General features: G+C 30.0%; 1 protein-coding gene across 1 annotated transcript; it reads right to left on the bottom strand.

Moving 5' to 3' along the window:
* Positions 1 to 25: 25 nt before the first annotated feature.
* On the bottom strand, positions 26 to 25,541 carry LOC136979925 (calumenin-A-like). Its single transcript, XM_067275973.1, has 7 exons — positions 25,264 to 25,541; positions 18,280 to 18,375; positions 17,865 to 18,029; positions 9,966 to 10,128; positions 6,808 to 7,044; positions 357 to 559; positions 26 to 292 (listed from the first exon to the last, which is right to left on the bottom strand). Exons 2-7 carry the CDS (start codon positions 18,373 to 18,375, stop codon positions 185 to 187), a joined length of 972 nt encoding a protein of 323 aa, XP_067132074.1. The 5' UTR covers positions 25,264 to 25,541; the 3' UTR covers positions 26 to 184.
* Between the last annotated feature and the right edge of the window lie 1,590 nt (positions 25,542 to 27,131).

Below are 27,131 nucleotides of genomic sequence, written 5' to 3'. Positions count from 1 at the left end.
GTTGTTCGAGAAATAGTCATTAATATCATAAATTAGTATAAATTTAATATACTTTAAAAATGAGATAAAATTAGGTAACACAACATATAATTGTCACTATTACAGTTAACTATTAATAGTATAAAAAATAGTATATGTAATAATGGGAAGCTTATTTTTAAAAAAAAATAATAAATTTTATAAATTAAAACTCGTCATGAGTGGCAGTTAAAGCTTCACCAAAATCTGTGGCCTGACTTCCTACGAAGACATCATATTTCTCCAAGATCTCCTCCTTTGTAAGTTTTCCGTCCTGAAAAATTCAGACATTTAAACAATTTTTTGAACATTCCATTTATTTTAACTGATCTACTTACTTTATTTATGTCAGATTCATATATTAGATGCCTCGCTTCTGCTTCACTATGATTATAATCAGGTGGAAGTATCCACTGTCTTATTTCTTCCCTGTCTAAGTATCCATCCTTGTCTTTATCCCTGTAATTGGTGAACTGCTCGCGTTCATTTTTTACCCAGTCGGGCTCATCGTCTGGATTTTCTGCTCCACCAAACATATCACCTTCAATTTAAACAAAACTTATTTTAAGAAAGATTATGAATAAAGGATGTTAATTCTCATTTTTTAACTTTAAATTACACTTAAGGTGGTGTTGAGTTTCTTATTTATTAACACCAGGGGTGAAATCAACACTAAATCCAAAACCTGTTACTGGTGTAAATCATGTGGAAAAAAAACCTTTCTTCACAAACATTGCTTTTTAAAATAGTTTTTCCTCAGGTAACATATGGGTTAAAGCAGTGTATGCGGAGATTGCCAAGCAAGCATCAAATGCAAATAGTGCATAGATGTTCCACAATCTTTGACATCCTCAGAAATGGAAAGGACCCTCTGGATCGTAACAGACTTCCTGGTGTGTACTCCATCCCACTCAAAGATGGGACAAGAGCCTTATATATATATATATATATATATATATATATAGATTCTTCCACCAAGCACTCTTTAAATACCAGAATGTGTGAGCACCAAGCAGACCTTCGACACGGGCAACACACCACTGCCCTGGCCACCTATGTGTCTGATCTCAGCATCGAAGCAGAATTTGACAAGGCTGATGTCATAGTCACTACACTCAACCTAGAAAATCTAAAATGACTAGAAGCCATATCCATTTACAGGCCTACATGGGCTACAGGGCCACATGACCACCTGTATCAACCGGAAAGATGAACTTTATCTGTAGCATGACAGGCCCTTATAGATGGTGGCCTTTAAATATCACCATCCATGCACAAGTGCACATGCTCATCACAGCAAGTATTCAATTTTGTTTTAAATCTTTACATTCTATTTTTGAAGCATTCCATCAGATTTTTTACCTGAGGAAGAACTATTTTAAAAAGTTTGAAAATGTTTGTGAAGAATGTTTTTTCACATGATTTACACTGGTAACAGGTTCTGGATTTAGTATTTTATTAAGTGTCAACACTATTATTATATTTTATGTATTAATAATATATTCAGTGCAGAAAATCACCAATGCTATGCACTGACAGTAAAGCCTAGTTCCTACATGAAAAAAGCTAATACAGAACCTTAATCAGGAAGGGTTTTGCTTGTCTTAAGCAGAGAAATTTCGAAGAAAAACAGTTTTCCATAAATTAGAATTGCTTTCTATGTTTCCCAGTGCAAAAAAATTCTATTTATAAATCAGTTGATTTCTGAAAAAGTAGAATAAATTTCCTTTATCTGCAAAAGGAATGGATGACATCATTCTAATGGTACCAATAATAGATTTTAAATTCTAAGATGATCAATAGCAAATTATTCACCAATTATATCTTGATTTCTTCTTTCTTGTTGGATATCTAAAAGTCAAATATGCATTTATCTCAGATTTCTAATATAGTGGCATGCTTATATTTCATTGTCTGCCATGTTGTTCCAATGATATTACAACCATTCTCATTTTGTTCCTGCATTTAATAATGGAAAAGTTAACCTTTGATTAACTGGACTTTCCATAGTGCAGAAAGACAATTTTTTAATTTTGGTATTACTTTTCTGCAAGTGGAAACAGGAATTCACAATTTTCAAGTACTTTCATTCCTTATTACTTTGCTGTGTTAATTCACTAGATTAATTAACTGGACAATTAGTAAGAACAGCTGGATGGCATATCTATTCAAAATGTTCTGGGGAGAATCCTTAAATTTTGATTTTTTTTGTTCATAATCAAATGAAGCTAAAGGTAAGTATCTAATAAAACTTTTTATTAAATGATATTTGGAAATGTTAATTGGTAAACCTGACTGAATGTTTTTTTTTAATGATATCCAGTTTCACAAAATGGTTACATAACAATGTTACAGATCCAAAATATAACACATCACTTCAATTGATATAAAACAATATATCTGATGGATACAGTGGCGTAGCTAGGGGCTGCAGTAGGTGTGGGCCCCTGGAAAGCGATAGGCCCACGGGGGCCCCAAAATCACAGGGAAAAAAAACCCGAAAAATTTTTCATGGCAATCAGAACAAAGCAAAATTTGGCATTCGGCTGCTCGAGCTGCTGGGGCCCCTATTACACAGGAAAACCACTACACAAAAATATTTTAATTCGTTTACATAAACAAAAAAATACCTAACGCATCATTTGTCAAACGAAAGAAATTGAATGTCTAAATACAGTTTTTAACGGAATAAATAAATTCAAAAGCCGAAATTTACAGAAAAAAAAAATACTTGTTTTTGTTTGGACGTTCCTAATTACCATTATGGAAAAAGGACAGCCATGCCAAAATTTTTTTTTTGGGAGCCCACAAACCTGGTTCTGCACTGGGCCTGGAGAACCCTAGCTATGCCACTGGATGGATATTAAGATTGTTTTCTCTAGTAAAGCTGCTGGAGGGCACTTCAAGTAATTTCCATGTTTGTAGGAACCACTTTTATCTCAGCTGCTCGGCATTGCTGCTTAGTTCTTTGTATATATACAGTGGAACCTTGCATAATGAGCAAATCAAATTTTTAAAAAAATGACTCACCTAACAAGCAGCATTTTGCATAATGAGTGACGAGGAGGGGAAGTAACTGGATTGTGTGCATGCTCCATCATGCTATTATCTGTGATGTTTTTTGTTTTCTGCAAATGGAATGAACTAACCTGGAATGTGAATTCAATGCTAGAAGAAAAGATGATGATGATTCACACTCCTTAACAATGTATATTGTATAATTTTCTTTGAATAAACGTTTAAATACAGTATTTTATGTATCTCATGTAGAAGACGATCTCGCATATAGGACGAGGTGTGACTTAAGATCAAAATAAAGAAAATTAGATTTATTAATACAATTATTTTATTTCATTTAATCACAAATAAATTATCAAATGCACATATTAAGGCAAACAACCATGTTTTCTTCACGCTATCACCTTTTGTCTACTCAGACTTGCCCCTCCAAAGCTTTGTTACAATTCTTTTACACTCTTACTCCACACAGCATTGCCCTCTGATCTGTCAAGTAAATTTAAAATGCAATATTTCCTGGATGACTGCTATCAGCTTTTGAAGAATGTTTTTCCATGCACCTGATACCCATGTAGCAAAACCAAAAGATTATAATGCACTTGACAGGAAAAAGTTTATTTTTAATGATTCAGAATGTACAAATATGAAATAACTACATTTATAATCATTGCTAAGTGACCAGCTATTTTTGGATCATCTCTTTAAAAGTGACATTCACCTTGACCTCAATAGCACTGTTATAATGGTAGCATGAACTACACGGTTCACAAAAATAATTGCAAAAACGCAAAGGATCCTTCGCTCGTGCGTATAGGACGACCTAGGTTTTTGAAGCAGTGAAAAAAAAATAAAAACCTCATCTTATACACAAGTAAATACGGTATTTGAGTATTTTTTTCGGTATGGAACGCATTATAGTATTTTACATTAATTTCTATGGGGAAAATTGTTTCACATTACTAGTAAGGTTCTGGAACAAATTATGCTCATTAAGCAAGGTTCTACTGTATTTTGTGTGAATACAAATGTTTAGTAGAAATGATTAGACTTGTTGGCAAGACTATAAAATCACACAACTTTGTCATACTGCAATAGAATTGAGGCAGAGCCAAAAATGAAGGAAGAGCTCCCTACACCTATTAGGCACAGAAGAGCTGATCCTTGTACAGTACTTGACAGAAGCAGGCAAGTGAACTTTGTACTTGCCACCACAAGAGTCTATCCTCGTACCTTGTACTGTACCTGCAAGCCACAGGAGACACGAGCCTTGCACTGGCCAGGTACAGAGATTATCCAAGAACAAAGCAATTGATAGCGATTGCTTTGTTTTTGTGTTTTGTTCATTTTTTGAGCCTATTTTTCATTAGGCGCATATAATACTGTTTTTATTTTTGACCCCTAGACTTAAATTACATTTTGTGCAACGAGTGCACCTGAGAAAAAAAAGACATATAAAGATATTACAGTGACAATATTGAAAACGAAGTCATGAACACATTTTTACTTTCCTGACTCTGTTATAGATAATAGGGAAAGTATGGCAATCAGTCAGAAAAATGATCCCCTCAAAACTTTTACATTTTTGGACTTAAGGAACCTTGAAATGTCAAGAAATACAAAAACAACATTTGGTTTTTTTCCTGTATGTATGGATATTAATGCATGTTTGTGTATGGCACAATTTTGTTTACCCTGTTTGAAGCTTAATAACCAGTGCTTTTGAAAATTTCTGAATTTTGCAGGAAGGTTCATGTATAAGAAAGATTCATGCCATTAAATTTTGGTGGTTTAAGATTGACAGGGTGGGAAGACCTTAAACCACCAAATATTATTATTTGATTAATATGTGAGGCATTTGTATTGAAACAAACAAATAAGTTTAAAATAATTTCATTCAGCAATAATAATTTGAATTATGAGTGTCAATTTGAAATAATTTATTTAATCAAAATTTAAATAACAAACTGAATTTTGACTGTAAGCAAATAAGAATCAGTGGAAGTTATAGAAACTGATTTTATTTTTAAAAAATTTAATGTGTTTTTTGTAAGTAAATTGAGCAAACTAAAATATTATATAAATTTTTCAACACCTAATTTCTTTCTCGTGCAATTTAATTTGCTTTTCATGCATTGATTTCATTTTGATAATCTAATATTTTTGGAGGAAATAAAATAAATTTTCTTCATTTCAACTGATTTGTTTTCTTTTTCTAGCTTTTATAGAAGAAAATATCCTCCTTTTCTATCTGATTTGAACATGACTAATTGATTTTGTTTTTTTCTATTTCTCCTTGATTTGAAGTAATTTCTATATTTTTAGAAATTTCTCTACTGCCAACAAATAATAGAAGGTGGTTCAATAATGGAATCTTTTCTTAAATTTCTTGAAAATATTCCATTTTTTTGTACTTCTACCCAATTTCTTGTTATTGTCTTATCTTTTTGTAATAAATTCCTCTCTTTATCAAAATTGTCAGGTGTGAAATGATATCCAATGCTATTTATGATTAAAAAAAATAAGAAAAATATAAAGCAAAGTCTTTTTCATTATTATTATTATTATTACATGAATTTCTATTCCAGGTAAAACTAATAGAAACTATATACATATACGAAAATATTCCAAAAATTTTAATTTCAAATTTTATTTTTAATCAAATATAATGAATTTCTAAATTATATTGAACAATTTAAAATAATTTACTATAAATGAACTATGTAAAAATCTAGCATGATTTATACACTAGTAAGAACAAACACTCTGGCAGAAAAAATTAAGTATTTTTAGTTTGGTAAGATTTATATTCATTTATCCATTTTATTTTTAATTTACAATAAAATTAAATAAACTTATATCAAAAACTAAGTTTTATACTTGTTTTACTTATATGAATTGCAAATTTAATCTTCATAAATTTATAAATCTTTGTATTCTCCTTAAATGAAAAAAGGAATAAAAATTATTCCAGATTTTATTTTCATAGTAATTTTATGTAGAATTAATGGGTTCTTTTCTTGGTCAACTTCATTTGACACATCACAATTGTAACGATTTGTCTGAAAATATTAAAATACTGATATTTATCTTTCTCGCTAAAATTCATATTTACATAAAAAATTAATTAATAACTAATTAACAGTAATGTATGTAATTATATGTATATACTCTATATTAAACACAATGTTAAAATAATACTTAGATAGATTAAATTTAGACAGATACATACCTTCAACTCTGTTACATTCTTCTTGACTTAAGATGATGTCAGCATCCACATCTGGCCTCACAAATTTTACTAATTTTGTTACAGCCATCTTAACTTCTGTCTTCAGCTCTTCTGAACCTCACTGCACTAATGTTACAAATAGCTTAACTGTCTTAAAGCAGCTTTACTAGGAAACATGCCATAAATTGTGATAAGCATTTTTAATTTTGTAACATTAAAATAATATTTTGACATTTCTCTTTGACTAGATTGTTCTTGTGTTATTAGAATTTCAACTATTTTACACTAGCACATTATTAATATTTTAGACAATGTTCTGTAAACAGTAATTTGAATTTACATGAAATTGATGTGATAAATGGATTGAATAAGACTTGTACATTAGGAACTCTGTTCTTGTCAATGGTCCTTTGCTTTTTATGAACAAAGGGCCATTGTTGAGGTAATTTTGTATGCATTTCAAAAAAGAAAAAACTTCTGAAAAATGGCTGCTGTTGGAGATTCAACTGTAATTATTTATATTAATAAGAAGCAATACCTACCTATATATTCTTCTAAGGAAATTTTTCCATCTTTATCTTTATCAATATCTTCTAATGTTTCAGTTAAAACTACATCATGCATGTGTGGTGCTTCCTCCGGATGTAAGAAATCTCCAAATTCTTCTTTATCCAACGCTTCATCTCCATTTTTGTCAGCAAGTTTCCATCGCCTTTTGTCTCTCTTTATCATTTCTTTGTACGATATTGCATTTTCATCTTGTGGATCATCATCCGTTTCTGAACAAAATTTTATCATCATTATTTCATTAATTGTACATAATTATCTCACACACTTATTTGTCTTTCCATCAAAGTTTAATAATTAAATTGATATTGGAATTGTTTTTGATTTAAAAAAAGCTATTTAATCAATCAAAAATTGCAGTAAGATGATAATTTATATTTTGATATCAAATTTGTTCATCAATACACAATCCAAATAAAAGAAAAATTAATTGAACAAGTCTTGCAATTAAGGCATTTAGGGTAACAATAATAAAGAATAAGATTTAAAAATCTATAGAATATCAGGATTTTTAACAATATATTTTGGATTTAGATTTTGCCATATAGTTATAAATGAATCTATAAGACAGTACAATGGTTTAATTGAATATATGACTCAAACTATGCTGAAATAGCAAGAATTTATCAAAATAATGATGAAACTAGAGGAGAGGGGAAAAAAAAAAAAATACAACTTTATTACTATTTTAAGTTTAAGCAGTTTAGAAGCTATGTTGAACAGGACTGGCTGAGATTAATCAGTTTGGTTTGATGCCAGATCAACAGTGGCACTACTATTTATACCTGCCTAATAAAACAATTTGTTTATGGTATTTGTTGATCTGGAAAAAGTTTTACAATTGTTAAGGAATTAATGTAGGTGGTCTCAGGAAAAACTAAATACTCCTCTTTATCATACTTTAATAATGTATAGGGATGCAGTAATAAATATTAAGACAGAACAGGATGTTACAAAAAACAGGTAAAAAAGATTAAAAGTAGTTGTTTGAAACAAACTTTAGCATTCATAAATTGTGTTGAAGAAATAAAGTGAACATAGATCCATAATAGAAAACTAAAAATAGGATAAATGGAAATCTACATATGGTACAGTACATGTAAATAAGTTGCAAAAACTTCATACATAGCCATCAGAATTAGTTTTATCTATAACATGTAATCTATATTCCATCAATCAAACAAGTCTAACATTGCACTCCAGCAACTCTTGCTTCAAAGATTTAATTAAGGATTTTTAGTTGAAAGTTCTTTATAATTTGCACAATTTTGAGAATAGTTACATATTTATTAAATACTGTATTTTAATTACTTTCATGTTTATAGTTGTTTTAGGCAAAAATGATTCCTATTCCAGAAGATAACAATAGCAGGTGTATCCAGTTTCGTTACAGTACACTTCTAATTATCTTAAATAATTTTATAATTAAAATTTTTACATTTTATAGTTTTTTTTAATCCTAAATAACTACAAGTATAGCCAATCAACATGATTAATTTACAATAATTCTTTGTTTTTATTATTTCTGAATATCCTTATAAATATTTAACTTGAAGCTGTAGCTACGGTAGGGATGGCTCAGGGAAATTGTGGGAAAGTCTTACTAGGAGTCTGGAGGTTACAGAGTACCCAAGAGAAAGAGGATTTGGGGGACCAGCACCAGAAAATTTTTGAAATATAAAATAATAGCTAGGCCTTCAACCCTTTTTGCATATTTGACCTCCTTTAGAAAAATGTTTTTCCATTGACACCCAATCTATATATACGAAATTATTTTTTGATCGAATTTTGGAGCTTTGTTGTGCTGATGGAATAAATTTGTTATTTTTTAAAAGTTTTTGTCTATAATTTCATTATCTTTAAAATTATATTACTTAATTGATGTTATATGGAAGTTCAAAATTTTTCAGTTTAATCTTCATTTATTTTTTATAACTTTGTATTTTTTGAGTACTTGGGTGTATTAATATATAAAAAATATACATATTTATGTACAGATAATATTGTATGCAACATGTAAAGACAGTTTCATCAAGTAACCAATAGATAACACCATAGTATTTCTAAAGCGTGCTATAGTTTGAAACAAACAAACATCAGTAATTTTACCATATTCCTAACAACTAATGATTGAGAATCTTAGTGAAGTACCAAGGGAGGGTTATTTCTATCAAATTGCAAAATCTGCACAGGCAAAGCTTCAGGTACAGCTAGTTATACATATATTAGATATACAAACACATAAAAAATAATGTGTTAAGAAAATTAAAAATTCATGTCTGATGGGAGCAAGCATCAATTATCAAACCAACAACAAACATACACACAATGAGATTTTTAAAGCGCACAAAACGACTGGTTGCATCAACCATAGGGACGCAGACACATTTGGCTACCAACATTGCAATCTTTTTATGAAGATTCTTAATAAAAATATCTCATAATAAAAGTAAACATTTATTTGTAATTTATTTTATTGTCCACAACTACATTTTTAGTTATTCATTTTATTTATATATTTATTTTGGAACTCTCATTATCGTTTAAATTTATATTTTATTTTCATATTCTATTTTATGGTAACTGAGGAAGATTAGTTAAAAACGATCAAAAATGTTTTTATTTTAATAAATTTTATTTGCTGGATTGTTAAAGGTGTGTTTTTTATCTCTCAGTATAAGTCATATTGTAAGAAGATACAAAATTAATAAAGAGAATTAGGAATTTACATCTGCTGTAGGTTTTAAGAATAATAAACATAGACTCAATGGTTTCCAAGAATCCTTTACAGTTATTAGGATTAACTAACTAATAGTGGGACAAATTGGAAGGCTAGAACAATAGCATTGGACCTCATTTAGTTGGAATAAGAGGAGAATGATTATGTAGTGGAATGGTAGAGAGGATGATGATTTTAAAAAGCCAAAATAAATGAATTATATAATTTAGACAAAATTTAATATACTAATAAATAAGTACTCATGGGCTAGAAACATGCTTAAAGTTTTACAAAAATACCCTAAGTCAGTAAAAATGAAAAAGTTTAATATAAAGTACAATTCTGTGAAATTACTTCATAGTTATTAAAACAAAGTTAATTTCTTAAAAATTATATATTAAAATGAATTCTTACCATCTAAGTTACCATAAGTGATATTTTTATAATCTTCCCAAGTCAACATTTGCTTATCATCAGGGTTGTGAGCTTTCCACTGTCTCTCGACATCATTCCTTATATAACGCTTTTGAGTATACTGAATCCATTCATCCAACTCTTTCTGTGTAACAAACTGGTCCTAAAGTTTCCAAAAACAATTAAAAACTGTTGAAAAATCAATTTTAAATAAAAATGTATCCATTTTTTACATTAGTATTTCTAATCTTTCTTTTCATGATATGCAACTGAGAATGACAGAAAAAATTATTATTTAAGAATGAGAGAATAAATTTAGATAGGATACTATTAAAAAATTTTACTTTGTAATTTGTCACTGTGATATCCACAACTATTCACACTAAACAATGCTTTCATTATGGCATATATCTGAATTGGCAAATAATAAATTGGGCATTTAAATTCAGAATTTACCAATATACAAAAAATAACAGTAAAACTAACTTATGTAAGTCCTTGGATACATATTTAAAATACTGTTATTTCAATATGAGCTTTCATAATTTGATGATAAACAAGACATTTCAATATATGCAAAAAATAAAAGATCGGGATTCAAATATATGCATTAAACTATTATAATTTTGTTTCTGAATTAAATTTAAATAGCATACATATTTAAATCTGATTCAGAAATAAAATAGTTTAATGCAACTTAATGTTAACAATTTTATTAATAATGAGCAATTATTTTATTATGACATTAAAAATTGCAGCCCTGTATTGTGACAATCACATTTTTAATTTATTTAATTTAAAATATATGGTCTCCACCTTAAATTAGTAATGTCTTGCCCCTGTACATCATATTTTTCCTGTTAGCAATAGTCATGCTGGTCATCTAACTCCTTTTAGGGGAAGTTTTGAATTGAAATAATCACGATTTACATTACTTCAGGTGCAGAAGTTCATGTATAGTTAACCAGGGCCTCCTGCAGCTAAACTTTTCATATCTGGTTGCAATTTTCATCTATCTAACTCCATTCTCAAGATTAAGGAAAGACAGATAAATAGACAGCGGAAATTTATAGGTTTATAACTTTTTCAAATTGCAGCCCAATCTCTGTATAACAAATATGACCTGATGTCAAGGTGGCTAAAGGCATCAGCCTACACTCTGGAATTTTTCATGAGTAGTAAGTCTGATAGGCTGGGCCACCACCACCTGGCTGCTCCATTGTGGGCCTGGTTGAATCTGCAAATGGAACAGAAAAGGCCTTCTTAGTCCACAAGGTGGAGAGAAAAAAAAAATTAAAAGTCTATAAAAAAGATATCTTGGCAAGCAACATATATTAATTCATGTGTTTAATTTTTTAATATAAACAAGTGTACTCTTACTTCCAAACTCCATTTAATCCAAACCAATTTTGTTTGTTTTCCAGCAAAAAAAAAACTTACAATTACTTGTTTTTTAAAAATAAGGAGAATTTATAAAATTAATATGTAATACAGTAAAACCTGTCAAAAAATGGAACCTGAATAAAACAGAAAATTGAAAAAAAAATTTTTGGAACAGTTTGGAACATTTTGCAAATTGGATCTCTCTTGTAAATACATGATTTCTGCTAACCATTTATTGGATGCAGGAAAGGCAGGGCTGGTTCTAGGGTTTTGAGTGCCCCGGGCAAAACAAAATTTGGCGCCCTTTCATACAAGAATACACAAATTTACTGCAAATTAAAAAAAAAGTAAAAAAAGGCAAAAAATCAAAATTACACAATAAAGAACTGTGTAAAAAATTTATTTATTTAAAGCACGGCAAGTGTTGTTAATGCAAAGTTTACAGAAAGACAAAGTTATTTAACCATTAAGGCGTATGACAGGCGCCAGTATCATTTTGACTATTCATAATTTTATTGATATTTGTAATTTATAAATTTGATCTCGTCCATTTTTTGAGTAGATTGTTGTGATACGTGATACTGATTACAAATTATCTTTTCAAAATAAATAAAAATAAACTTTTTAGAGATTAAAAAGCATTTGTCTGCATCAATGTTGTGTGATAAAAGCCATAAAAATTCTTAGGTTTCATTATTTTAATTAGTAAATTTTTGTTTTTGTCTATTAATCTTTTTTTTGAGTTATTATGAATTCTGACTATACAAATAGTTTTCTTTGAATAATTGTAATATTATTTATATCTGTTGACAATAATAAAATAATTAGCGTTGTGACCTTTATTTGATATTATTAAAGAAAAAACAATTTATTGCTTGCTAAAAAAATCGATGTCTCATGAAAAATGATCAATTTTAATTTATAAAATCTAAAAAAAATAATGAATGTAAAAAAATATTTTATTTTTATATCGGCGCCCCTCAAAATTTGGCGCCCCGGGCAGTCGCCCGGCTTGCCCGCCCCTTTATCCGGCGCTGAGGAAAGGTGTTGATAATGTTTTGAACATAAGCCTCAATCTCCTCGGTCAGTTCTTCATTTCCCTGTTCAGGTATGGGGCTATGGGATAATGCTGCTTTCCCAGTGTACACGATGACATACTCATATCTATCTCATCATTTGTAGCATCATTTGCTACAGTCAAGGATAAGATTGTCCAAAGCCTTCAATATGAAAATTGGTATCAGTGGTTTTTGGTCTATTTCAATATACATGATTTTGCCCATTATGTAGTCATGGAATCTCTTGCAAGCCCACACAATTGCCAAGACTTCCTTCTCAATTTCCATGTACTGTTTCTTGGTATCTGACAATGTCTAGGTTGTAGCAAATTCGAGACATGTGACCTGATACAACACAGCACCAAGACCATAAGATGATGTGTCACAAGAAACATATGTTTCTTTCTTCAGATCATACATTGATAAGCCTGGAGTTTGACATAGCTGATTCTTGATTTCTTGGAATGAAGTTTTCTGCCCTGGCCCCCATTTTATGTAGTTTAACAATTTGTAGAGAGTCATCCTTGATTTGAATTTATTTAAGAATCTTCTGATGCCAAAAATCTTTTAGAGCTAGGTCTTCTGAGCTGCACTATTGCTTCTGTTTTCTATGGATCAGGTTTTATACCTTTACTCAAGATTACATGACCAAGAAACTTGACTTCTTTTGTTCTGAACTGACATTTTTCAGCATTAACTTTCCATTGCACAGACTGGAGTTTGCTGAGAACTCCATGCAGACATTTGTCATGTTCTTCTTCCATGAAAAAAAATATCACGAGTTTGTCCATTAGTCCTACAATTTCAGGACCCATTGGTATTGTTTCACATATTCTTTTCTGAAATATTTCAGGCACAGACTTAATTTCAAATGGCAACAATTTAAATCTAGACTTCCCAAAAGGATGTTATAAATGTTGTCAAGTAAGATGATTCTGAATCCAATGCAATCTGCCAAAATCCTGCATTAGCATCAATAATGCTACAAATTTTTGCATTATGAAATTGGCTGAGTGTGTAGTCAACTGACACCATTGGAAATTATTCTCTTTCAATGTTCTCATTCAAATTAGATAGATTGATGCATCCTTATTTGGCCTGACTTCTTCAGAACTAAATTCATTGGAACCCACCATTTTCTAGGTTCATCTATTGTCTCAATTACTGCTTTATGCGCCATATCATCCGAAGTTTACTTGAAATTATCTCTTAAGGGCAATGGTACCTTTCGAGGAACTACTGCCAGGGCATAAAGCTTTGCTTCTTATTTAAGTTTAATGTGGTATGGTTTCTGTACTGTCCCAATTCCCTGAAATAGATTGGAAAAATTCTTCAAATGGATTGAAAGTTTTGTTCATGTATTCTCTTAACAAGATTTAACTGTTCACTTGCTTTACAACTCAACAAGAAATGATCTGCTTTAATGATAACATATATGCCTTTTTGGATGTGGAATCTCTTGTTTCTTAGCTCAGTGGTCCCAATGTTTTCTACAGTAAGCCTCACCAATCTGAGTTCGCGTGCAATGTTGCCTCCCCAGCATCTGCATAAGTGTTTATTGCTCTATATTCAGTATTTATTTGTTTTTTATTAAAAATTAAATAATATTGGTAAAATTTGAAAATATGAAGCAAAAATACAATTCCACAACTAAAAATACAAATATACCTACCTATAGCATTTTGCACAAATAAAATGGGTAATATCTCTACATAGTGTACAACCAGGAAGTTATTCCTTCTGAATAAAGTTATAATAATGTAAATTAAAAAAAAATATAAAATATAAAATTAAAAATATACATATGTATATTTTTAAATTTGTATTGCATTGTATGCATTGTCTTAGAAGAATCTTTTTTAAAGATTTTTTGTAATGATTAATTCATCCTGGCCATATATTTTTACCAAATTTATCTTATGACTCTTTAGAACAGGGTTTCTCAAAGTGGGCGATAACGCCCCCTTGTGGGCGGTGAGTAAATCTAGGGGCGCTGGATGCAGGGTACTGAATGGTGATCAAAGGTAAAAGTTCCCTTTTCTCTGTCAAACGGATAAAAGGAAACATTGCATTTAATGGTTTCCAGATGTCGAGAACGATGTACGGTAAGGGCACAAAGTGTGAGATTCATAGAAAAGTTTTCCTAAGAATATTTCTAATCCTTTCTAACACGGGGGGCGTTGGGTATAACTTTATGGAACAAAGGGGGCAGTGGAGTTACTAAACCATCTCTGGGAGGTCCCCTCACCACGGACAGGAACCCACATCGAGGGGTTCATACCAAGAGAGGCAATGGATGAGTGAATAAGACGCTAAGCACTGGGGCTACATGATGTAGGTTTGGAGATTTAGTTTGGTTTAGTTAATTTTATGTGTAACATTATTATTCTTCCTCACATTTAAGCTTATGAAACTGATTAAAAATGACATCATTTCCTGTTTACAGAAAAAGAGCCTCTAGATTTAACTCTAAAAATCTATGTAATAATCTAAGATATGGTATTGTGACATTCGATGTGTAACAAACATGAGCGCATGAGGAAATTAATACCCATAATATTAACAATTAAAAAAATAAAATGCTGCAATTTCCTACCCTATTTTCATATCACTTATCTTTTTCATCCATGTGCAGTAACGTCTAAAGCTTATTCGCTTGCGAGGACATAATATGTAAAATTTGTGAAAATATGTGAAAATAAATGAAGAAATAAAAGTTTTATTTAACAAAATAAAGAGTTAAATCTATTGAGGCTTGTTTTCACTAAACAGGAAATGATATGAAAACAAAAGATTAAAAATTGTGACAAGTTTAAATGTGAGGAATAATAATACAGTAGCCCCTGTAGCACTTGTTGGGAGAAAGAAAAAACACAATATAACCAAGTAGTAAAAATTCTGGGATTATATTAAACAGATTATACGTGTTATGGAATCTCTATCCTGTATTCTTTCATCAGCATGTGTTTCTGATATAAAATAAGCTTAGTTTTTCAATACTGAATTTTATTTGTGGTTATATCATATCAATTGACATTTACGTAAACATTGATACCATGAATGACCATTTAACATTATTATTTCTTTAACAATGACATTTAAAGACAAATACTGTTGATATAAAAACAAAAATATCAGTTGTAATTTTATTATACAGTACTATATTTCATAATAAATTGCTTATTAAAAATGCATAATTTATATTTTTCAATAAAAATTATAAATATAGTAATTAAAAATTTTAAAAAATAAATATTGAACATATAATACAACATCAAACTTATAAAATTACAAAGTAAAAATTCTCTAAACAGGAAAATAAAGTTAATACTGTATAATAATTTTCCTTACACATTACACAGCCAATTGGAAATCAACAAAATAAAACCATTTTTATATCCCAGTACAAACAGATTTAGACAAAACTAACATTTTCGACCATTATCACGGTCTTCGTCAGGCTATTGACCAGTATAAATTTGAAATTGGAAAAGCTTCCAATTGGAAATTTCACATTTATGTGAATTGACCCAATACACCATCAATTCAAGTTTTGGTGAAATTTCAAATTCACCAAAACTTGTAAATGAGGAGAAAGTACTCAAAACAATAAACAAACAACTTTTAATATCAAAAAGAAACATATTTGATAATTGATCTGTCCACCTGTTTTGCTTATTTAGATCTTGATGAATTTATTGTTTCACCTGGAGTGGTAGTTTCAAGAACAATGGTATGAATACAGTATTTTGTTGCAAAAAATAAATTCAATGGCAACTGATATTTTAAAATTTATTGATTTGAGTGCTTTTAAAATTTGGAGACCAAAACAAGCGCGATATATCCAAATCTGTGATATAACGAGGGGCGACAGTAATAATAATAATGCTATCTGATACAGTAAAATAATGAAGTTACACAAAATTAATTAAACTAAACTAAAACTCCAAAAGTTCAAACCTACATCATCTAGCTCCAGTGCTTAGCATCTTATTCACTTGAAACTTCCAAAGACTTATAAGCTAAACACTAAATTTTCCAAGGCCCAATTTTTTGGAAACACTTCAGAAGTATTATTTGAACAAACTGTGTTTAGGGCTATGTGCTCACCAAGTTTCATTTGAATTGGAGACCCGAATGTCTGACCCCTCTTGCTACCAATAGGAATCTACTTTTCTTGCATTTGTTGTATACAGTCTTATGTGCAGGACAATTTAGCTTTAGCCTACATAATTTTGTTTCATAGGTTTTCTAAATCAATAACAGGAATTTGAAGTTTTGTTTCTGGTAAATGAACTGTTGATAGCTTCCAGCTTTGAAAATACATTCAGGAGCAATGTATTTTCAAAGCCAGTATTGCTCAATGCATATATATTATTCCCAGAATTCTTAATGGCTTCCTGCTGCTTTTTCGCTGTTTCAACCTGTTTAACAGTTAGTTCTGTTTCTAGTTGCAAATGTTCTGATACATTTTTATCTCTGATGCTGCAAACTATTCTGTCCCTAATCATTTCATCTTGAAACAAAGCAGGGAAATTGCATGTAACAAAACTATATAATGAGGTAACAAAATTTTCCATTTCTCTTTCTTGAAACTGAGAATAGAATTTATGTCTTTTGTACATAATGTTCTTAGTTAGGACAAAGTATTTTTCATATGCTGCTTTAACTTCAGAAGTCATTTCTATCCTTGTCAAGGAGACTAAATGATGCCAAAATTTCTTGGCTTTCTGGCCCATTAAGTATATTAAAGAATTTACCTGGTCAACTTCTTTATTATGGCAACTAGATGCTATTCAAAATCAAAATACTCTATCCATGCTCTCCAATTTTCAGGATGAAAATTAAACACTTCTGGCACTGGGATCTGATCCATTATCCTCTATGATGCCACCATGTATTATTGATGTTCAGATTGTATCTCTTTATTGAACATAAACTAAACAACTCATCTCCCCGCTCCTGGCACCCTCTCAAGTTCTTTCTCCCACAACTGTTCAAACCATGTTGCCACATTGGCGCACACACAATTAAATTAAATTTTTAGTTACATCTTGAATATCAACATATATTTCAATTGCTGTTTCAAAAAGGCTTGCAAATGAATATTATATAATTCTTAACTTTTTTTCTTGTCTTTACAATTGTATAGTTTTTACTTGTTTTATTTGGTTTTGTTGTACTTTGTTACATTTTATGTATTTTAATTGGGGTTTTACTGTTAATTAGGGAGAGGAAATCTATTGTTGCATGATTTTCCTATTGTAATTGAAAATAAATAAATATATGATAATTAAATAATATGTTCATAATAAATATGGGTTAAAAAATAAACTGACATTATTGAAGTTACATTAAATTTCATTTCAAAACAATACTTTTGCTCTCTCTAAAAATTTATGTTTATATTTATAAGACAAAAATCATGCAATTAAAAAAAAACAAAACATAAGCATACCTTATCTTTATCAATTTGGTCAACAATTTTACTCAATCTTTCTTTGCTTTCTTCAGGACTTAAATTATCAAATGATTTAGCTTCGTCTTCTCCCAAAAATGCTTCATGATCATAAACAGTATTGTGTTCATCATTGTCTCCATAATGTTTCTCATTGCTTAATGGCTAAAAGAAAAATATAGTTATTGTCTTATATCATTGTATTATCGTAATTTAATTTAATACTTAATAAGATAAAAATAAATGTAAATGACATCTTATCAAATACAACAACAATGAAAACACAAGTTTATTTCAATAATTCACAAGTTATAAAAATCCTTTCAAGTTACAATGTTTATAATAAAAAAAGCAATCAAAAATTTAAGTACTATATTAAAATAGTAAACGTAAAATCAATTAAAAACAAACTCACATCTCTAGTTTTCTTTCCTTCTTCTGGTTTAGGAATTGCTACTATTAAACTAAAAATACAAAATGCTACACAAATCCTGATTACTTGTCCAGCCATCTACAAAAAATAAAATCATCTAAAATCAAACATAACAGCAGTATATATAACTTTAGATGATGATTATTATTATTATTATGCTATTATATAAAATGTATCCTATTCAGTTAATACTGATGCCAAATCAAAGTAAAAAAAAAAGTTACATGAAGAACTGTTATGCTCTTCTGTATTTCATGTATTTATCTGTTTTTAAGAATTTCCTGACAGTGGCATGTGATATATGTTCTGCTGTGAAGCTGTAATGTTTCTATACTTTTATGTAGTGTATGTGGCAAGATGCCTGTGCAAGAAAGGACTATTGGCACAGTAAGTATTTATCCATTCTCCACAGATATTCAAAACTCACCCACAAATTTTTCCAGTGCATATATTTTCTATAGTAGAAGTTTGGAATAACATTGTCTGTGGTGTATGTGATTTTGTTTTGTTTGTTAATGATTGCAATGTCTGGTCTGTTATGATAGATTGTTTTGTCTGCAATTGTGGTTTGGTCACAGGGTATTTTCCATATGTTTTCTATCACCATTTGTTTATAGTTATAATGTGGTTGCTGGATTTGTGTTTACATGCAAGCTTTTGATGTATTATAGTTGCTATTGGTTTTGTTTATTTAAGTAATTAATTTGAGTTAAATGCTCAGAATCAATGTGATATGTTGTATAGTTTCTATGTGACAGCATTTCCTAAATCTGTCATATTTAAGTGTGTCTTCTGTGATAGATCTAGGTATGTTTAATAATGTATTAATGTATTGTTTTTGTCCGAAAGAGTTACAGCTTTGTGTAATTGTATTTTTCTTGTTATTTTTTTTCTTGTAGAAAAACTCTTATGCCTGTATTTGTTTGTACTGAAGATTTAGTATACACTCTTCTGTCATTTTTGTCACCCTAATAAATTCCACTTTCTTAGTTCTGTCACTGCCCTCAATTGTCTCACTTAAACATAAAACAGTCAAAAATCATTGGAGTAATAAAATCCTGTTTTATTTTATATTAAGTAAGTAATATTATATGTTACTATATTAGTAAATTAAGCACTTGTTAATTAAATGAAGGATCACAATTTAACAAAATTCCCTGCATAGTAGTATCCATTTGAGCTTTGGTTCCTTTTAACTGTAAGAGAAATATAGAGAAATTACCAATGCTAATGTACAGTACTTACAAGTATATGTGTTTCCTACAACCAAGCTATCTGATATCTAACTCCTTAAATGATGATAAAATTATTGAAGCTATTTCTGATACTACTTTTGACTTTCAATAAGTAGATAAGGAAGATGATGGTGAAATAAATGAAGATGTAAAGATAGTTATAATGCTTTTAATGTCTACAGAAGCTGTAATTAAAAAAATGTTGAAACTTTTTTCCATGCAAGAGGCACCAACTTTTCAGACATGATATTAGTTTGAATCTCCAATCAAGAATGCTCACAATTTCATAAGGTCAAGAGCAGGAAAAAAAAACAGATTTTTCCATTGTACATATTTTCTTTTTAGTCTAACTAGGTAGCCTGATAGCTCAAATAATGTTAACTCACTTAAAATTTAAAAAATTTTTAAAAGACAGGCAAATTTATAAAACAAAAATTAAAATAAATTTAAGTTTGATTATCTTTTGTGCAAAACAATGCTAAAACAACTTCTATAGTTGCAATTAAGTAAAAAAAATTGTAATTAAGGGTTCAAAAAAAGCAGGCAAAATTAAAATAAATAATAAATAAATAATACCTAAAAATTAAAGCCAAAAATAATAAAATTCTGGCCTTTACACCAAAACCAAAATTGAAAATAAAAATCAAATCAAATGACAATTAAAATGTTTTTAAAAGTTGTTTAAAAGTTGTTTTGAAATTTTCAAATTGTAAATCAATTTTTAAATTTACCTTTTTTCTGTGTGGTGGTGACAGAACATTTTGCTTTTAGTATATATACAGATAAAAATTATTAAAAATGATGTAAAAAACTAAATCTGTATATTTGTATTCTATACATAACCAAAGATTATTATTCAAAAATGAAATTTAACCCTACACAAAGACCTTCCATCCCCTTTGTTAACCCTTTCCACAATTCATGCCAAGTCCACACAGGAAGTTAACAGGTGATCCTTTTGAGGAATAGAATGTAATTCCACCTGAGACTCATTGTGACCTACTAACATACTGCTTCTTTGTAAAGTGTTGGTTTCAGTTTCGATGGGGACAGAACATTTTGCTTTTAATATATATACAGATTTTCTTATGTTTGATGTAGTCTTATCATTAATATGTTTTTGGAACCATTGTATTTAATACTGTATATCTATTTTGCTTCTGTTTTATACAGTAATGCATCAGAAATGATTTTTTAAAAATTTATTTTAAAATTTAGAAACATTATTTACATTTTCTATGATATATGAACAACACATGTAACTGTGATGTAAAGCTGTGATGTTTTATTTTAAAAATAAAACTATAAATACTTTGTGTTTGTGTTGGTGCAAAGATATTCGATTTTGTCACCAAAGTTTGATAGTCCCAAATAGGTGACAAAAATGAGGAATGAATATATCTATGAGGTTTTATGAGAAAGAGTCAGCCTTTCTATGGATTACTTTAACAGAGCTTAACACACACCACTTAATGTTGTTTGAGTTCTACTACATGTATAACTCCAAATGAATATGTAAGTACTGGGATAACATATGGATGCTGCTTATGTGTAACTGCTTTAATGTGTGTTTTGTACTCAACTGTGTTGTTGGACTGCAAATTGGAAAAAATTGTAAACCTATAAATTCCCACTGTCATCCATCTGTATCTGTCCTTATCTTAATCTTGAGAATGAATTAGGTAGATGTAGGCCAAAACCAGATATGGAAAGATTATAGGGGCAGGAGGCCCTGATTAACTACACACACACAACAAACTTCCGGTGCAAACTGGAAGTCATGTTATTTCAATTCAAAAATTTTTCCATGAAAGGAGTTAGATAGCAATTGTCATGCCGATCCTCTAACAGGAAAAGTATGATATACAGGAGCAAAACACTACTAATTTGAGGTGGTAAGCATATATTTGAGATTAAATAAATTAAAAAGTATGATTAAAAGTTGCAGCCAGCATTGTGAGAATGTCACAGTAAATAATTGCTCATTAGTATAGAGTTCTTTTTTTAGTCTGTGTATGTTGGCTTGTTGGAATTCTAAATATTTGTAGATCTTGCTTTCATCCATGGATTCAATGATTTCCCCATTTCCAAGTGCAAAATTATCTTTTTTAGGATTCCTTTTTTTAATGTGAAATGCTTTGTATTTGTCTAATTGCAGGTTTTTACGACAGCCTTTTTCACTGTTCTGTGAGAAGGTATTGTTCTATGTTATAGTACATTTTGTTTGTCATGCATGAAATGAGTACAGTATTCTGTATAGTGCAGGAAAGTGTATGATTGGTCTGTATTATATAGGGTTTCTGATGGTCTCATCTTAAAATTTTTTACCAGAAATGGTAAGTGACAGAATTATTGAGCTTTACATAAATCAGAAAGTGCTTTATCTGTGATTGGTTGTTTGGTTTGGTTTATTTGGTTATGGCAATGCAACACCTGGGGAATCTGTCGACAGAGGATGCCTTCTGGGAATACTTATCTAAACAGGAGCCAGTTTTGCATATTACAAACATGAAGAAAATGTGTGAAACTCCTCTTAGTCAGGTGCAAACCCTGAACTATCAGTATTTAGTGGTTTTATCCAGTTTGTCTGTGAGGTTTAAAGTAATTGCATGATTACTAAACATGGTCTTTTGCAAATATGTACAACTTGGCAAGGCCAATGTTGTGAGAAAGCCAGAATTTTGGAATTTGGAATGGGCTGAGATGTTTGAGATCAAAGTTTGACACGTAAAGTGGTGATTGCCAGTTGTAAGTTGGTATGTGCTACATGTCAATTGAGTTTTCGATTGTTGTCAATTTACATTGAACTCTATGATGGGTGTTTAACATGCACAACCTGTGGCCATATGTGTCAGTTTTAATCAGTTGCTGGAGTTGATAGGCCACTGGCTGTACATATGGGAGTTTTAAACATTCCTTGATTTTTTATTGGTAATTACATTAGACATGCATGTCCTCCTTAGAACCTGTGTTTTAAACTCCTTTAAATAGAAAGTTAGAAGTATGCCACCACATTTGTATTTTTGTGTGAAGTTGAAACAAAAAAAAAACCCATGCCACAGAACCCAGTTTCATTTTTGCTAGAAAATACCTAGTACCTCAAGAAGGCACTCTCCTAAGGCATTAGACTACTTTACTAATCATGCACAGGGGTGAGGTATAGCATGAGTCAACTGGCATCCGGTTGACATATCTTATGGATACTAATTCAAACCTATAAAAAAACTTGAATTCTCTTCTATTTGAAATGTTATTCCAGAGTTAAAATTCTAGTTTTTATCACACTTTTATCTAATATTACATTATGTATTTGCATATCTAACTGGAAATCCATTTAATATTTCAAAGTATTTGTAAATACAGTATAATAAATATTTTTAGTAAGATATAAAAAGTTTTATATATAAAATAAAAAAAATTTTATATAAAACTTTTAACCTAAAATAGAATATCATCATATCAAAATTTAAAACCATTTAATTTATTTAATTTAAAATATATGCTCTCCATCTCAAATTAAGTAGTGACTTGCCCCTATACATCATACTTTTCCTTTAACAATAGAGGAGTCTAGGTGGTCATCTAATACCTTTCAGGGGAAGTTTTGAATTGAAATAACATGACTTCTGGTACAAACCAGAAGTTCATACGTAGTTAATTGGGGCCTCCCACCCCTAAGGTTTCTATATCTGGTCTCAGATTTCATTTTTCTAATTCTGTTCTCAAGATTAAGAAAAGATAGATGGATGGATGGATGACACTGGGAATTTATAGATCCACAATTTTTTCAAACTGTAGCCCAATAAGACAAAGTAAAATTTAAAAAGTATGAGAAAATTTTATATTAGTTGGGTACTTTTTTAAATAAAGCTAATTTAATCATTATTAAACAATTTTTCTTTTCAAATTAAACATTATTAGACAAATGAATTAGCCTTGGAAAAGTCAAGAAACTAGAAGAAAAAAGAAAATTGATTACTTCCATACAGTCAACAATACTTTAATTGAGAAAAAACAACATAAGTAGTTTGTAAGTTGATGAGAAAAATTCAAAATAATATGAAACAAAAAAATAAAATTATTCTGTTTTATTTCAAACTAAACTACCAATTCTCTTAGAATAAAAATATTATTATGCTTTTTAATTTTACAGTACTTTAATATCATCAAGTTTAGAAATCTAAAAATTTTCAATTATGAAATTGAAGTACGTTGTCTTATTTAAAATTAGCATCAGATGTATTTATAGTAAGAAAATTATATTAACTAAATATAGAAAATTTGATTTAAAAGTTATTACCTTTCTTATTAGGAGAAAATAATATAAAAATATATTATTAAAGCTAAGAATAAACTCCTAAGAACAAATAACTATCTAGTCTAAAAATAAATTTTATGAAGATAACGAATTACAAATTATGTAAAGTAGATCCAAATTTTGTAAATTAAATATCTTGAAAGACTAAAGTATTTTCTTTACATATTGATTCTTTACTGATCTCAGAGTTTAACAAGAATTTCTGGTATTTAATAATTATTATTATTCAATGAAGATAAAAAATTCAGTTTTGAAAATACTAAACCGTTCAAATTAATTCTCTATTTCGATTACCGAGACAAAAGTGAAACGAAAAATTAAATGGAACTGTATCAAAGCCAATATTTCAGAATGCTGCAAATGTTTTTTAATGTTTTTATTAATGTGAAAAAAATTTAAATTTAATTAAAAAATGTAAATTTTTATCAATTAATTATCAAAGTGAACTTTGATTTTTTATTTTAGAACTTCAAACTTTTACAATTTCTGTATGAAGACGAATGATAGGTAATATATAAGATTAAAAAATTTTATTTTAACATTTTAAAGATTCATAAAAACAAAAAATAATTTAAGCATAAATAAAACAGACTGTGTAAATAATTCTATTCAAAACTGTCGACCATGACGGGAATCAGGATAATCTTTAAAGGTCAAGATAGAATATAAAACCAGTTAAAGAAAGAGCTAGATAATAAACGTCCTGTGATGTATGTCAATTTTTAAAAGCATTTAAGAAAATTATACAAAAATTTTTTTGAATAGTTGTTTTGTTATTAATGAATTAAAACTTACAGCATAAGGTTTATAAAACAAAAATTTTTAAATATTTAATTTATTAAAATGAAGATAATTAATTAATATTAAAAAAGTGGTGAATTAATTTAAAATTTCATTAAATTATATTTATTAGATCAGTGATTAGCTTGGAAGCACGCATTCCAGTAACTAAATATTTATTATTGTTGTTCTAAGTCCATTTAATTATATTTTACTTAATAATACAATAGAAATTAAACAAAAGTATTAATTCTGTATTCTGAGAAAAAGATCTGTAAATGTAGATTCAGAAATAACTCTGAAACAATTGATTTAAATAACAATTCTAGTTTGTAAAAACACTAGTTAAAAGTAGAAAAACTATTTTTGAATGCTAATAAATATATAATTTATGTTAAAACGCAGTTAAAAATAATTAGTTAAAATATTTAAAATGCATAAAATGTTCTTAATCAGCTAATTCATTTCGATATAAAAACACAAGGCTAAATTCTATCACATTTCTGGACAATGTTGCGGTTAGCAATCAAAAGTATTTATCTACTCGCTATGATAACATCAAAATTTCATATTTATAATGGTATTGAAGGTGCTTATGACTGATTAAGTTGACAGATTTAAAATATAACTTACCTTTGATAGATTATAAAGTATTTAGAGGCCAGTTAGATGGAATGGGTTAATGACACGTCATCGAACAGACCACCCTCGATTCTAATCGCCGACGCAGTCGAGAAACTTAGACCCTTCGCCTTTTTTTTTTTCTTCTTTCGTCCAACCAAGACTTAGTACACGTGGACTAGCCACGTGCGTAATTACCGTTTCTAGACATTTGGAGAATAGTTCGTTGTAAATTACAATCTGATTGGTCAATCTGTATTAGATTTCAAATATTAAAAACAATTAACCAATCGTTATGCAGAAATTTCATACATATTTTAAAATAAAATTTATTTTCGAACGCCATCTTCTGTCGATTAAAATTATTAAACATAAATATTATTAAACTTGATATTTCAATGTTAATTTAGTAAATGGTAATTATTACAAATTAAAATTAATATAATAATTAATAATTCGAAATTAAATTTAATAATACACATTGAAAAGATAAAAATAAAAATACAAGATCTTGGAATGAGTTATTTGATGATAAAACGATATAGAACTTGAATAAAATTATTCAGTTCATTTTTTCACATTTTATGAATAAAAATCGTATAAAATCAGGGATTCTTAAGCAGGGGTCCATGGTAACATTTTAGGGGATTCGTGAGCGTAGATTGAAAAAATTAACGCATTATCTTTATTCTTCCTAACCTCTTACTGAAATTTAACATTTCCTTCCCTTATGAGTGTATGTGTTAGGCTCAAAGACCGAAAGCGCTCATTGAGCGAAAAAGAAGACCGCAACACGTTGTGGCTAATTCAAAACGACCATAAAGCGAAATTCTCATCGTGGTTTTCATGATACTTGACCACTACGCGTTGTGGTGAGCAGTGCCGTAACTAGGGCGGTGCCAGTGGTGCCCAGGCACAGCTGCGTAGACCCTGGGGGCGCAGAAATGACCTGGACCAAGTTTTGGGTTTTGTCATTCGATCCTACTGATCTTTAGAACTAACGCTAAGCAGTCAAACACAAACAGTAACAAAAAAACTTTATTAAAAAGGTGAGAACTGTCGCCGACATCCTCGGCCAACACCCGGGCAAATCCCCCGAACTTTCGCTCTTTTTTTCACGTTGCCAGCCAACTCTCGTTGGCAAGTGTTGCCAGACAGTGGTCGGGATCTCTGGCACTGGCGGCTACAGGGTCATAGTTTTGGAGCGTAGTTACGGATGCTCGCACCGGGCGCATAAAAGGCTAGTTACGGCGTTGGTGGTGAGTAAGAAACGCCATAACGCGTTCCGAACGTTAGCTGATGCAACCACGATACGACGGACAGGTTTAAATTGGTTCGAATGTTTTAGTTAGTTGTGCCTGATGTTGATCAGGGACGTGCTGCTCCCAGAAACTTTTTTTTTTTAACTCTTTTAAACTTTTCTTAAACTCGAGGGCCTCATTTAGTAGGCCCATTATGGGTTCGGCCAGGCCTACAATGGGGCGACCGGGTGGTGAGGGACGGGGCCCGACATATCCGAACGGACCACCCCTGAAAAATTCCTGGGGATTATTCAACCCGTTCGGATTCGATCCCAGGTCCCCCAGAGCGGTAGGCTGCCACCTTGACCGCTCGGCCATCCGGCCGTCTCCCAGAAACGTTTAGCTGTTGTTACGAGCATTAATCCATCAGGTCTCTATCAGTTAGGAAACAAGGGTTCTTTTGATCGTCTTTACGCTCGTAATGAATTTACAATTTCTGACAGTTACTTTATTAACATTCAGGACGTACCCTCAACTTCATTAGCACTTCGCTCAGCATCCATGTTAACATCTGGAAGTAAGCAAGGGTTTATAATGTGTCACTGTAAAAGATACTGTATTGATAAAATATGCAAATGT

The sequence above is a fragment of the Centruroides vittatus genome, unplaced genomic scaffold (genome assembly GCF_030686945.1).
Source record: "Centruroides vittatus isolate TY-2023 unplaced genomic scaffold, ASM3068694v2 contig_651, whole genome shotgun sequence".
Lineage (NCBI taxonomy): Eukaryota > Metazoa > Arthropoda > Arachnida > Scorpiones > Buthidae > Centruroides > Centruroides vittatus.
Note: the sequence above shows the minus strand (reverse complement) of the source record. Positions and strands in the feature narration are given on the sequence as shown.

What these genes read in the sequence shown, in the direction of transcription:
- LOC136979925 (XM_067275973.1), bottom strand. Translation starts at nt 18,375, where the DNA reads ATGGCTGGACAAGTAATCAGGATTTGTGTAGCATTTTGTATTTTTAGT. An exon ending in CACTTATGGTAACTTAGATG is followed by an intron (nt 7,045 to 9,965) that starts GTAAGAATTCAT and finishes AATTTTGTTCAG; the next exon opens with AAACGGATGATGATCCACAA. An exon ending in ATGAATCTGACATAAATAAA is followed by an intron (nt 293 to 356) that starts GTAAGTAGATCA and finishes TGAATTTTTCAG; the next exon opens with GACGGAAAACTTACAAAGGA.